This window comes from Hydractinia symbiolongicarpus, chromosome 15, assembly GCF_029227915.1.
Source record: "Hydractinia symbiolongicarpus strain clone_291-10 chromosome 15, HSymV2.1, whole genome shotgun sequence".
Classification (NCBI taxonomy): Eukaryota; Metazoa; Cnidaria; class Hydrozoa; order Anthoathecata; family Hydractiniidae; genus Hydractinia; species Hydractinia symbiolongicarpus.
This window is the reverse complement of record NC_079889.1, coordinates 1,624,745-1,639,529: the sequence shown is the minus strand read 5'-3', so window position 1 is coordinate 1,639,529 and position 14,785 is coordinate 1,624,745. Positions and strand designations below refer to the sequence as shown.

The 14,785-nt window shown below is 33.9% G+C and overlaps 3 protein-coding genes across 3 annotated transcripts; all 3 read left to right on the top strand.

The window, feature by feature from the left end:
• The first annotated feature begins 149 nt into the window (after positions 1 to 149).
• Positions 150 to 3,567, top strand: LOC130628763 (G-protein coupled receptor family C group 6 member A-like). The gene has a single exon (XM_057441766.1). It carries the CDS (start codon positions 601 to 603, stop codon positions 3,151 to 3,153), a length of 2,553 nt encoding a protein of 850 aa, XP_057297749.1. The 5' UTR covers positions 150 to 600; the 3' UTR covers positions 3,154 to 3,567.
• A 1,509-nt stretch (positions 3,568 to 5,076) lies between these two features.
• On the top strand, positions 5,077 to 6,879 carry LOC130628761 (uncharacterized). The gene is made up of 2 exons (XM_057441764.1): positions 5,077 to 5,195; positions 5,357 to 6,879. The coding sequence occupies exon 2, from the start codon at positions 5,390 to 5,392 to the stop codon at positions 6,611 to 6,613; it is 1,224 nt and encodes a 407-aa protein (XP_057297747.1). The 5' UTR covers positions 5,077 to 5,195; positions 5,357 to 5,389; the 3' UTR covers positions 6,614 to 6,879.
• Positions 6,880 to 7,923: 1,044 nt separating this feature from the next.
• On the top strand, positions 7,924 to 9,435 carry LOC130628762 (uncharacterized). Its single transcript, XM_057441765.1, has 2 exons — positions 7,924 to 8,115; positions 8,319 to 9,435. The coding sequence occupies exons 1-2, from the start codon at positions 8,065 to 8,067 to the stop codon at positions 9,132 to 9,134; spliced, it is 867 nt and encodes a 288-aa protein (XP_057297748.1). The 5' UTR covers positions 7,924 to 8,064; the 3' UTR covers positions 9,135 to 9,435.
• Positions 9,436 to 14,785: the final 5,350 nt, after the last annotated feature.

Below are 14,785 nucleotides of genomic sequence, written 5' to 3'. Positions count from 1 at the left end.
TGTCAGAGGAAATTATTTATTGAACAGAATTTTGTAACCCGTGATACATTTTTAGTCCGATAATAATTTCTGTATTATCTTTGGGAAGATAATTTCAGAGAATATGGTAAGCTTAAAAGTAATTGATCGTGAAATTTGTAAAGACGTCTACCTTTGTTTTTTTTAGCGGTGAATATCAATGTCGTTCTCAAATAAGAAAATTTCACTGTTTTAATATAACTAAAAGAAATATTATTCGAAATAATACATGAAATAAATGTCAGGTAGGCGAGGTCAAGTAGGCGAGTACCACCTTTGATTTTCTACAGAAAAGAAAGCAAGCAATTAGTCGGTTACAAACAAAATAAAAATAAATAGAAAACCGGTGCAGAAACAAACACTTAAAATATTGAACAAATTATTTAAAAGAAAAGAAAAAGGAAACGCAAAGATATTTAATAATTTAAAATAATCGGTTGAGCAATTTATTGATCAAATAGATTTCAGATTCAAAGGCCCTATAAAAAGAAATCTCACATTAAAAAACCTCTGGTTAGGAAATGAAAAAAATTAAACTGGCAACGCTAGTACGGGCTCGTTAAATCTTGGGTACAAGGTACAATGAATCACCTGGCTCTTCTTCACTGCTTCTTTGTGTTGACAAGGTCAGTTTTAACTGACAACAAATGCGCTAGCGTCAGCAAAATGTCTAGTGGTAGGGTTGATTATTACGTCACGGGAATGTTTCCTGTCTATAATACTTCTCCATCGAGGTTTAATGCGAATGGCCTTCAATATATAGAGATAGTCAGATATGTTCTAATGAAAGCTAATGAGCAATCGTCGTATCGTATTGGCTATGTCTTTTACGACACCTGTGGAGAAGAGCAATTAGATATTACAGCAGGGATTTTCACGGATATGTTGCTGGATGACTTTTATGTTATTCAAAACGAAAAAAATCGTGTCAACAAAACGCATACCAAAAAAAAAATATTAAAAGAAAAAAATACATGCCGTTGCCAGGAAGATGCAAACGAAAAGCATCATATTGGAATCATAGGACCAGCATCCTCTGCTGCTTCTCAACGAGCAAGTGTGTTATTGGCGGATGAACATTTAGTAATGATCAGTTACGCTGCTACAAGTCCAGTTTTGAGCAGCAAAACAGATTACCCTGACTTCCTGAGAACAATACCAAGTGATACATTTCAGGTACAAGTTATTATGGATTTGATACTTCATTTCAACTGGACATATGTTTCTGTCATCTCTACTGATAATGTTTATGGTAGAGCAGGCCAGAACCATTTTCGAGAACTTGCGAAAGCTAAAGGTATTTGTCTTGGTGCAGAAGTATTATTTGAGATGCCTTACGATGAAGATGAATTGACAAAAGCTGTTGAAATTTTAAGACAGGACGAAAAAGCAGAAGTTATCGTTTTATTTGCTTTATCGCGGCCAAGTCTGTTACTTTTTAAGCAAGCTGAAAAACTCGGGATGCATAACAAAACATGGATTTTATCAGAAGCTGTTACTGGTGCTGGCACTTTGCTTAATAAAATTGAACCCAGTGTTTTATCGGGTGCAATAGGCATTACACCATATGCTGGACAGTATACTGAATTTGAAGATTATTTTTGGAATTTGTCGTACCATGATTCAATGCATAATCCATTTTTGAAAACATTTTTTAATAAACGAGGAATCAATGTGTCAAATAGTAATGGAGTCACTTTGAATGATTACAAATCCTACTTCAAGTTGAACAAAATAGGTTACACTAGAAATGCAATTACTGCGTTTATAGTTGGCTTGGAGAAATTTGTTCGAGAAAAATGTGGTCAAAATTGTTCCGATTTTCCTCACATTGGTGACCGTACAGAATTTAACGAAAATTATATGAAGGTCGTTGAATTTAAAGGACTGATGAACGAAACCGTAAAATTTGATCTGAATGGAGATATAAGCACAGTCACTTATTTTATAACAAATGTACAAGAGACGGATAAGGGATTGACTTTAAATACAATTGGAAAGTGGAAGACAGATTCAGGATTGGTTTTTACAACCAACAACATTGCTTGGCCAAAGAATGGTAAGGCTGTGTCACATTGTTCAGCCTTATGTAGTCCAGGACTTTACCCCTTATACCATAATGACAAACCATGTTGTTGGGATTGTGTTCCCTGTAGCAAGGGGTTAGTGAAAACTGGATATGGACAGGGAAATTGTACTCGATGTCCTCAAAACAACATGCCTTATAAAGAAAGGGTATGTATAAAGTTAAAAGAGGCAAAGCCGATGCTGATATCCACATTTCTTGTTGTTGCTTTTACTTTGATTGGAGTTTTACCATATTCTTTTGTACTTTTCACGCTCGTTAAACACAAACACACCTTAATTGTTAGAACAGGCAATGCAAAGTTGTCCTTTATTCAAGTTTCTCTGCAATCTCTTTTGGTTTTGTCTTTCATTATCGCAGTTCTTGATGTCAACGTTCACACCTGTTCACTAAGAATTTATATAATGGGATTTTTGACTGTATTAATTATTACCATCATATTAATTCGAACGGAAGTTTTGCTTCGAATATTTAATTCGAATCTTCGGATCGACAAAACACATGTTCGAATTACAACAACTCTCCAGATAGCGATTGCATTTGCAACAACTTCATTGTTTATCTTCCTGCAAAGCTTTTTATATCAATTTGAACCAATCAAAAGCAAGCAAATTATCAATATGGCAGAACAAACAGTGGTGACAGTTTGTCATTACAACCTCCACATGGTGTGGACAATGTTGTATCTGGTTTTACTTTCAGTAATGTGTGGTATACAAGCTTTCCGCGCACGAAACCTACCCGATATGTACAACGAGGCTCTTCTAATAATGTATGCCGTATTTGTATCCTCTTTAAACTTCATTATCATGGCACTATTATCAATATACTCGAGAGATGAACAAAACCCGATTGCATTTTTTCTTATTATTTTTTTTAACAACTTAGCCGTGCTCGGTATTTTGTACGGGTATAAAACATGGATGATTTGGTTGCATCGCATGAAAAGAACAGCCTCGATCCATGCGCAAAACATCACATCTACATTTAATGGAACCATGGAATTCGTCCAAAATAGCTATCATAATTTTGAGGAATCAACAATATGAATGTAACAGAAGAAACTGAAAAATAAACAAGAGTGGTGCATTTAAAATAAGGATTTGAAATAACCATACGACACTTTCCACAAGACTAGTTAAAGGGTACTTAGATATAAGAAACCTTGAACAGAAAAAATAATGAAAAGCGATATTTCCTACAAGCGACAATTAACAAGTGATATTCAGTTTCGTGGAATAACAATTGAGTCAATAAAATGTTTTATGAATTGAGCACTGGAAGACAGAATTGACGACACTATATCTAATTGAACATGTGACTTCTTGTTATAATAGGCTAAGTGATAGATTAATAAAATAGTAATATGTTCCGAAGCAATGTGTTTATAATGAAGTTACCATTTTAGTTATTGAAATGTGTAGAAAATATATCTGCATCAACCCCTAAAAAGTAAGGTTTAAATCAAACTATATTAGACACGGCAATAAAAGCCAAGCAGCCAATTTATAGTTGCGGGGGAGGATGCCACATTATTAAGAAGCGCGAAAGGAGATATTTGAAATTCTATCATCTGGAATTCCAATAAACTTATACGCATGTTAATTTTTCTAACTTTTGAACAAGATTCAGTTTTATTTGAATGTGTTTTAATTTTTAAATTTTGTGTTTGAATTTCTTTTTACTTTCACTTTTAATTTTGATTTAACTGCTAGACATTTATATTAATCATCCCCGTCCTTAGCCTTTGTTTCCATGTCAAAGCCGCTAGCGCTTACTTGACGGCCCGGTCAGATGTTAAAAAGGCAAAAGCCCCTGGGGACGAGGTTGGTATATTAATACGCTGGCTGCACTTCAATTCTAACTTGCTCTCTTTAATTTATCTCAACCATTATGGGTCATGATGATAAGACAAAATATGTCTTCGACTTGTTCCAGTCATCATTGACCAACAACTAATATTGGAGAAAGGTATCAAATTTTTTTATGACAAAGCGCCTTACTATTATTAGAAGATCATACTATTAGATATAACAAATTGTCGAGGTAAACGGGCTGAGTAGGCAGGATTTAGGAATATAGCTTTTGAGGTGTACCCATAGAAAAACTGTGTTTTAACGTTGTTTAGACACTAGATTTGTATAAAAATCCAGTGTAAATAAATTTCGGTTTATATTGTGCAACCCGGCAATTTTAACAACCAGTTGCAAAAAAATGTCATAGCAACCATTTTCAATGAATTTATGTAAATTTTGAACCACTATATTTTCATTTAACACGCTTTAATCCATACATGGCAACAATAAACTTAAACAATAGTAATCGCGAAACAAAAAATCTCAACACAATTTCTTCTGTCGTAGCAAGCATTAGTACCATTTCGTGTTCAAGCGGAACGACGAGAAATTCCGCATCAGTTCCTTTGAAAATTATGTGCCGTTAAGAAAATCAGTCTTGCTTAATTCACGCAGGTGGCAAGTAAGAAATATGAACGGCAGAAAACGCGCTTCGTTTCTTAAATTTGCTAGAGGTACAACAAAATACTCCACGCTGGAGCCCACGAAGGATCCCAAATTTGCGAGTATTGTTTTAACCAAATAATTTATTTCAGTGTAAGTAAGGAATATATTGATCTCGTCTTTTATGAAGGGTGTTTCTTATAAAAAGGCGCTTTTATGAAGGGCGTTATTTATGGAGGGCGTTTATTATTGAAGGAAGTGTTAGCACTTTTTTAGCATACACTTTTTGTGAGTAATAATGCGTGCCTATGATATATTCCTTACAAAATTTAATTCATGTTATGTTTATAAAAAGGGCGTTGTTAAAAAGAGACAATTAATTTACACGTCACATTGTAGGAAACACAAAGACTCTTTTTTGCGCAGAAATCTAGAATAATATCCTCTTAGCTTTGTGTTTATACTTGCTACGTATCTCAAGCGTAAACAACATGATCATTTTAAAAAAGTGTATTACAATACAAACCATGGCGATACTAATTACTTGATTATTTTAGTGGTTTGCGCGTGCAATTATATTTTGTTAAACACAAGATTTAGTTGAGAAGTAATTTAAAAACATCTTCAGAAAGGTAAGGGAATTTCTTTTAACAATTTTCTTGCTGTGTATTACAAGACAGAATTAATGCCTTAGATGTGACATTTGTGACATTTTGGGATTGTTCAGGAGAAAATTAATAGTAAAAACATAACGTATTTGTATTATCTTACCACGTCCAAACTTTCTTTTCAGCATTGATTGGTTTTTTTATGATCCTTAGCCATCATGTCGATGTTGTTTTCCAGAGCCAAGCTAAACAGTTCTAGCATATTTGAAAGCAGTGGGGTACCTCTCTTCGTGAAACGGTGGATTAACTCGCCTAGATGCTGTTTTACAAGAGGACGAGGGGACGAACAATATTTCGAATTCCAATGTAAAAATGTTTCAATTAAAGATGGCAGACATGTTACGATTAACTGTATTGTAAAATATTCTTTGTTGGATGTAAGTTCTGAGGTATTTGAATACGATAGCGTTATTACAGAGAAACTGACTGAATCAACTTTAAGCGCTGCGGAGGAGCTTACGTACGAAGATCTATTGGAATTTAAAAGAGATGTTGGACAAATAATTTTGTCAGAATCCTCTAATGAACTGAAGGAATATGAAATTATATTGAAAAGTTTTAGCATTAGCCTTGTGGATCATGTTAGCACCAAAATCAAAAGTAGCAATGAAGCGCCAAAAGAGCAAGATGTTGATGCAGCGCCTAATGATAAAAAAATTATTAAAACATCTGGTGAACAGAAAAGCAAGGGAAAATCTAAAAAGGTAGACAAAATAAAGGCTGCTGTTAAGAACCTGTTGATATCAAAAGATGGTCTCCCATCAGGAGATGGGGAGACAACAAACGAAATGAAATCACAAACCGCAGACATGCATAAAAGTCCCGCGGTCGTAACCGTTAAACCCAAGAAACAACGAAAATATACTTTGAACGACGACAAGAAAACAGAACATACAAACGAAGTCAAAACAAAGCCTTCTGTCGATGAAAAAGATGCACCAAATAATAAACCCCCTAATGCCGAGCCAACCAGACAAAAAAGTACAAAGATTGTTATAAAACGACCAAAAAAAGTTCGAAAATACGCTTCTGATACAACCGAAGAAAAAGATATTCCGACAAAAGAAAACACAGACCGAAAGTCCCCAACTGCAACCACTACCCCTACACAAGAACAGAAAGAAAACAGAAAACCAACTTTAAAAGAGCTTGCATCTAATCCTGACGTCAGTCTTCCAGTCGAAGAAGAAATAGTATTGAAAAACGATAAACAAGATGAACGCCTGAATGAACAAGTTAAAAACGAGACACCTATTGAAACACCTGCGATAGAGGATCCAAAGGATGGTAGTGATTCTGAGTATGATATCATAAGTGAAGAGGAACTTTCGACGCTAGATGATGATTCTGTGAATAAACTGAGAGTACTGCAGGATGAGTGAATACATTTGCCAGTCATAAGAGCTGTCAAAATAGGTTTGCATACTAAATTCGTACGTGTGACTTGGGTACAACGGTCGCAGTATAGTTTTCTGTTTATATGTAAAGCTGCTAAGCTGGGATTAGAACTAGTTTTTTAAACAATTTATCTTCTTTCGACATCTTGCGTTCTAGCAAATCGCGTGCAAACTATGTTTGATTACGGTGTTGTTATTAAAAATCTGAAGTATTTTATTGTTATTAAACATCTGAAATATTTTATCAACGGCTTTATGGAAACTCCTCTCCAGCACGCTTTTTGTTTTTTTCTGACACGAGACACAAGGTAGACAAAGAATGAGGTTCGTTTTATAGAAGTTACACGTTTTAAGAAATTTATATTGTAAATATACTGTACAGTTATTCTTTTAATGTTTTTAAAAAACATTTACGTACAACCTTGGAGGAAAGAATAGAATTTTCTCCAAGGTACAACTACAATCGTGGACGAAATATAATGAAACGATCTGAGAAATATTGACATTTAAAAAAATAAGAAATTTTGGCAAGCGTTTGTGTGCGATTGTACAGAAGTATCAAGTTTGTTGTGTTCATGTGTTGTGTTGTGTTACGTCAAGCAGATAAATAAGTAATTGTTTTCCAACGATTTTAGAATGTTTTTTTGTTCATAAATCTCGCAGCTTACTTGTTTCTTTGTCGAAAAAAAGTCTTCAGTAAATTGAAATATTCTACATAGATGTGGACAGAAAAATGTCTAGCTACGTCGTAGCTTTTCAATTACTTCGCAAGTTCAACATAATATATATATTTTTATGAGAAACACGAATAAAAAATTTCACGAAAAAACGTAAAAAATTAAGACAGATTTCCATCAAGACGTTTATAGCTTCAGTTCCAGTGTTTAGCATTCAGACATGCGCATTAAAATTTTTTTCTGGCCACGGCTCCTGCATTTTGGCAGCTTTAGATGTATCAAATTCCAATTGCTTGCAGACAGAAAATGCGTTAACAACAGCCAATAAAAGTTCAGAAAACGCTGCCATCTTTAATGGAATGAAATTGAACATATTGAGCACCCACGGAAAACGCTCGGAGCTGAAGCTGTGAACGATTTTTAATAAAAAACCGTCTTTACATATGGCGCAGAGATTTTGACTTAACAAAATTCCAATGTTTGTAGGCATCGAGTTAATTCATCTTACTTAACAAGTGGGGCTGGCTAATGAAATTAATTCTGCTGCACGAGTAAGAATGTCATGTTTATGTATCTGTTCAAATTGCAAGTTATGTAGATGTTTCTAATGTCATCAAACTGCTACTATTTTTGTTGTTATTAAATTATTACAGAGACAATTAAAAATTAGTGAAGCGTGACAATTGTGGTAATTAACTATTATTAACAACTATATAGAAATCTATCTTGGGAATAAAAATGGTAGCCTTTGTGTAAACAATGACCTTACTTAAGTATAATTTTTATTCATCGTGTGGTAAAAACTTTAGAGTGAGTATGTTCAATGTTTCATTTCTTAATCCTGTCTTTTCATTGCATTTCATACAATAACCTTGTTTATCTGTAATGTTGGAGTAAGTTGAATAATTTGTAGCTATGCGTTTTTCTTGTTTAAGCATTCCCACAGTTCCTTGTCAATTTCTGTATTTCTGGATGAGTTCGTGTAATATGTACATGAATTTATCGACATTTAGGACAATAATCAAAGAAAGACTGCCTACAAAATGTCAGTTCTGTTTGCAGCTGTAACTCAAAACTCATCCATATTTTATACTGGAAAAGAACCTTACTACGACTGGGCTCGCAAAAGGTGTTGTTCTTGTCACAGTAACGATGAACACCATTTTGAATTTGAGTGCGATGACGTAATCACAAAAGATGGTGTGAAAGTAGCGATAACGTGTGTTATAAAATACGTTTCTTTCATATATTCAAATTGCTGTGGTGGTCCTTATATGGATATGGATGAACAAATCGGAATTGTGAAGCATCTGAAGAAGATTCTTCGTATCACATTACAGGACAGCACCCTGATTGAGCTTCTGCGGTTAAAAGACAGTATCGGTTTTGGTGTGTTCTACGATTGCGTCGCATGGCTGAAAGAAAAGCATATCGAATTGAAAAGTTTTGAAATTGGGACTATACGATACGAAAAAAGTGTTTCAGAAGATTTAATAAAGCCAGAAGTTATTAAGGAAGCACACAGTGAGATTATAATGGATGACTTTTATTTTATGAAAGAAAACGACGCACCTAACATAAGTCCACCAACAGATGACGAACAAGAAAAATCGTTTGAAGTATTCGATTCACAAAACGATAAACTTGATGAACAATGCGAAACGCCACACGAACAACACGAAACGCCACAAGGGCAACGATACAAACCATACAGGCGAATAATAACGATAAAAAGTCGAAGAAAAACGGATGACGTAGATGAGCAAAAAGAATCTTTCGTGGACTGCTACACGAAAACACAAGTACTTGAAACAAGTATAACAATTTGAGACACTGAGGGGGAGAGTGACAACTAGAATGGCAGGAGGGTAAAAGAAAGGGAAAATAAATAAAAAATTTCAAGTTATTGTGATGTTTCAACTTACATTGTAAAATAGCATTAAAATATTTATTTTAAGGCTTATACATACAGAGCCAATCTCGACCCCCGGGCTCTTTGTCAGTTTTTATACCAGGAAGGCGAAAAAAAAAAAAGAAAAAACAGCCCTGGGATCGAGGTTGGCACAGAGCTTGTTTTGGATTGCATATATTCAAACGTCTTGGATGTTAAAATAAAAGATGTCTTTCCAATCTCGTTTCTTCCTTTTAGAACTTTTTTTTCTCAATAAAAAGGCCTGGAACCGAGGTTATTCACTTTTAAACCTTATCCCCTGGGCATATTGCATCTTTGTTACATCAGGACGGCGATACAGTGTCAAAATGTTACAAAGACGCTCTGGAAACGACGTTGGTACACCTGTTTTTTGTTTTGTGCTCAAGAGAACAAACATCAGATTATTAGACAAAAATTAAAACAAAAGACTGTAAAAGAAAAATAGAAATAGAAAATCAAAATTAATTTTAAATTTTCTCCCTTCATTTGTTTCGCTTCCAACTTGGCAGCTAGGTAGCTAAATAATATGCGCAATGCGCTAGCTCAAAATGTTGGAAATGAAACACTCGTTTCCAGGGCTCTATTTTTTTACTATAAAAAATGTAACTAACCGGGATCCTTATCATAACAAAATGCAACATCGTCCACCTTTTTTCTGTTTTTAACATCTGGATTTCGACTGAATATAAAAAGCCCTGGGGAGAGGTTAAACGAAAGGAGTCTAATTGAACTTATGACTCAACGTTAAGAGTGAAAAAACTGAATCCCAGTTAGGTTTTTTCAATATAAGAAAGAATTCTTAAAAACATTAATAACCAACCTCGTTCCCAGGGCATTTTGTCTCTCATCGGCGCTGCGCTTACTGATTCGCCGCCCGATATGCAAAAAGAGACTTGGGATCCAGGTTGACTAATAATACCTCGACCCCACGGTATCTTGTATCTTTTTGAGACGGGGACAGCGATATTGCCGTCCTGGATGTCAGAAAAATACAAGATGCCCTGGGGACGAGGTTGCTGTGAGTCAAAAATGGTAGCTATAATAAGTGACAGATAAATTCCCGTGGAATTTTTTCACGGGCTAACAATTAGTTTTTTTAAAGACCACAAAAGCCAAAATATTTATCAAAAATAATATAAGTAACAAGTACTAGCAACTACATGCCCAGGGTTTCTTCTAAAACAAGGACGAGTCCTGGTAACGAGGTTGAATACAAAAAGGCAGCACAATTTTAAATTATAAATATTTTACTGTTTTGTGTAATATGCACACGCCACATATATACAATATATATACAGTCTATAAAATTGTTATTCAAAAGTTTCATTATATCTTCTCTTGAAGTTTACGCGTCTTCGCGTATTGAGCGCTAAATGTACGGTTACCGTCATTTAAACGTAACACTGGTTACCATCTTGGTGTATTTAATCATGGAATATCGGTGCCGTTCAACTTGAATAATATGACACTGTGGCGATGGCGTCACATCTAACTGCAAAACCTCTCCAATTTTCGATTTATTTTTACTTGTGGTTAAAGTTTGTGTTTTTAATACGGGAATTTTAAATGATGATGTAGCAGGCATAGTGTTTTGTCAAAATTGTTCACAATGTTTTTCACTAACGGCAACAAAATTCTCTTTCATAATGAATTGCCGAGATATCGATCACTTTATATTTCTTTCAGTTGCTTTCTTCCTTATCGTCAGGTACACTCTAACACGTTGCTGGTAACTCCGAAACAAGTTCAAGTTTTTATGGCTGATTATACAATGTCTGTATATATATTAATTAAATCAAATTTCGTAATCAATTGTTTTTAATCACCGTCGTAATGATGTCTAAATGACGTCTACCAATAAACGTGCCGTTGGTGTGCTTGACAACTTTTTAGTTCTGCACGTCTTGAAACTTAACTTTCTGCAATTCACGTAAGTTCGAATTGCCAAACGCTCCTCAGACAAAGATTTCTTCTTTCTTTAGCAAAACAATTTTTTAACAGAAAGACGTGCGGCTAGACTTGTTTTGTAAGCTAAAGTCAACACTGTTCTGTAAACAAACAGGATGTCTTCCTTAAACGAAAGCAAAAAATAATAATTTTTGAACAAAATAAATGTCTGTTTTTATTTTTCTTCAACGAAAATTTCCAACACAGATAAAAATTTCTTTAATGAATTAGAAGTAAAGTTTTCAGTTTTGAGTTTGATTTTCCTTTAAACGAAAATTAAAATGATTCTTCTGCAACGAGGCTGAAAATGTCTTTATATGACCAAGTAAACCAAGGGCTTCCAGGTTATAACTTTTAAACAAAGCGAAAAGTTCTCCTTCAACGAAGAATACAGCCTATGTTTCTAAATTTCCAGTTTGATTATTTTCTAACAACTACAAATTCTTCTAAAACGAAGCTGGTAACGATTCTTTAACGAAACAAACAGTTTAACCCTAACGACTGTAATAAATCTCTTCAAGCGAAGAAATATGGTTCTTCTAAAACAAAGCTAAAAATGGTTTCTCCAGGAGAAAAAAGGCAACGTCTCTAAGATTTGAACTTGATATTCCTCCAGAGATAATTCTTCTTCTAAAACAAAGCTGGGAAGGATTTCTTTAACAGCACAAGCAACTCAAGCCTTAAAATGTATGATTTCCGTCAAACAAAAAAAAAATTGGACTTCCAAAACGAAGCGTATTCCACAAGATGGCGATCAGTTCTTCTGCAACGAAGTAATAATGTTTCATACAACGAAACGGAAATTTGTCAGAAAAATTGACAAAAAAGGCCTTCGTTTTACTACTCAGCTCAACAATTGTCCCTCTTCATAAGTTTTATCCGATTTTCTCTTCTTGTAGTAAAGAAAACCCAAAGGATTCTTGAGAACAGAACGAACATCAACAATAAAAGCTCTTCTCTCTGGATACCAGAGTTGAAATGATCACTCGCCTCAATCGCTGATGCTAACTGAACGAAAAAAAAAATCAATAATTGATTGATTGATTCATCTTACCTCAATGGATGCAATTAAAAAATTAAAATATTTAATAAATCAGTGAAGCGAGTCAAATTATTGATATCGTTCATAATTTCCCTTCGTTTGAACATACAACTAACTACACAAGCCTGACATAACAAAGTGTTGTTATTTATTAAATCTAGGGTGATCTATAGGGCGTTGCACGTAACTAATAATAACTTATGACTAAAAAGTCTTCAATACTAGTATACTGAAAAGATATATAAAAAATCAAGTGAAACATACGAATGGACAATTACTTAAATGCTCTCTTTACTAAGAGACCTCTTGAACTAAGGGCCATTTTGAAGCATCTCATTTTTAAAGATAAAATAATTATAAATCTCGTCAACGTTTGGACTCACTTTGGATAGCAAAGGGAAGTGAGTTTCGTCCATATTTATATTTAGAATAGCTGTCCACGATTCCAAAATGTAAGCCCTCAAAAAAGGAGTCACAGGCGTTAGATTAGTTCCGATATCCAGTCCGACTAAATCGGAAGACAACCCGATTTTAAATCTTATACCTAATTTATATTTAAATTAGGTTGTTAAATCTCATAGATTATTGAAAGCAAGCGTTTTAGCGTTCAGTGAAGATTTTTGTAAAATAAATTAAAAGTTAATAAGCGACTAGCTTAGATCATAATTTTTATTATTAAAATAGTGGTCATGAAAAATGTGCGTAATCAATTTTCGCTCGTGAATACACTGACTAGCTATGCTGTTGGTTGACAATATTAACAATTTACGACACCGTATTTTCATTCTTGTTTACTGCAAGATCTTCTGTGTCCATGTATTTGATTGGTACAGGAAGATACGATGTCCACGAAACTTCCGTCTCCTTTATGATACTCGCTGTTTGTCTTTTACACAGGCGGCCGTACAACGTACGACAGGCAAAAATCTGATGTCAAGAGTTTAATATGACAAGCGAAACACGGTTTTTTCCACAGGCTAACGACTGATCTCTACCATACTAAAAAACTGTACTCACCCACTTTCGATCATAAAAGGGATCGAAATTATGTTCGTATAAACAAAAGTTCGAATTAAGCAGCAATAAACAGAACAGAGTTTTATCAAACAAGAAACTAATTTTTTTTCCGAAATAGAGAGAGCGTGTTTAAATTAAACGACATTCGAATTAGCGGATGCGTACATCTGTCTGTTTAAAATAAATTATTTTGACCGCACCCGCTTCTTTCCTAAGAATAATTATTATATTTCTTATTTTGTGTCATATTATTATTATTATTACTATTATTATTATTATTATTATTATTATTATTATTTAAAATTGTTTACCTGGGATAGCCTTTTCAGTTCCTATTGGTAGCTATCAACGACCTAGTGCATTTAAAGCTCCCATTTGAGCTACGGAAACTGTGCAATCGACAGCAATCGCTCAACTAGACAACCGTCGAATACACCAATCCCATTTTCATGCTGAATATAAGAAGAAAGGATAGATTTACACTTTTATAGTCGCGTTTTACCACAAGGCTACTGTTAGGTATGAAGGGTTATCTTTTAATCTTGTAAAAAATTTATCTCCAATATGCTTGATAATGAAATATTATATATTTCAAATATATATTAAAAATATTAGTAAATATTTCTAATATTACCCTTTGAGCAGCGTCTTAAAATATATGAACGTTATTTAGAACACACTTTTCGATTTATTAGTATATTTCAAAAAAAGAAAGCGATCGTAAAAGAACTGCGATTTTAAGCCGTCATAGGCAAGTTATCTACCTACCTTTGATGACAACTTTTCAAGAGCTTTTATGAAGAAGACATAAAATAAAAACCGCTATAGTTGAAATTTACATTTATGTTGTGGTTGTTCTAGGTGACTCAAAAAAATAAAAAAATAATTAAAATTAGTGTAAATCTGTTTTCGAATAGAAAAAAATTATCTAAATGTCACGGGATTAATTTTCGCGAATGGCGAGCTTCCATAATTTTCCCGGGTACTTATTTTCGATAAATTAGCAAGATCTTCGACTTAAGTAGCCATTAATTATGCATCTCTCCCTGATCTAAGTGGGGTGTTGTATTTAACGGTTATACCAAGATATGATGATGTATATACGTTTTTAGCTATTTAGGTCAATACCAATGAAGATTTTTTTTAAAAAAATGAAAAGATTCATAGACAACTTTTCAAGCTGTTTCATATGAAATCAACTTGTTTACAAGTTGGTGATTAGCTTTAACATAGATAAAAAAAAACATTAACGACACAGTTGGCTGCAACAAAGTTGTTATACATTGTTTTTCTATGTGCCAAATATAGTAACATGGCTACAACATTAACTAAAAATGAACTCCATATAACAGCAGGTTGGGAAACATGCAATCCTTTTGAATTTTAGATTAAATTTTGCTCACAATTGAATTTGTAACACTCGTGATATATTCTGCAAAATAGAAATGCAAGCTGTGTTTAAGCTAATGTTTTCACTGTTTTATGTGGCGGGCATTAAATGTTCGCAAAATTGAAAATTATTTTACCGAATGGCTGATTTT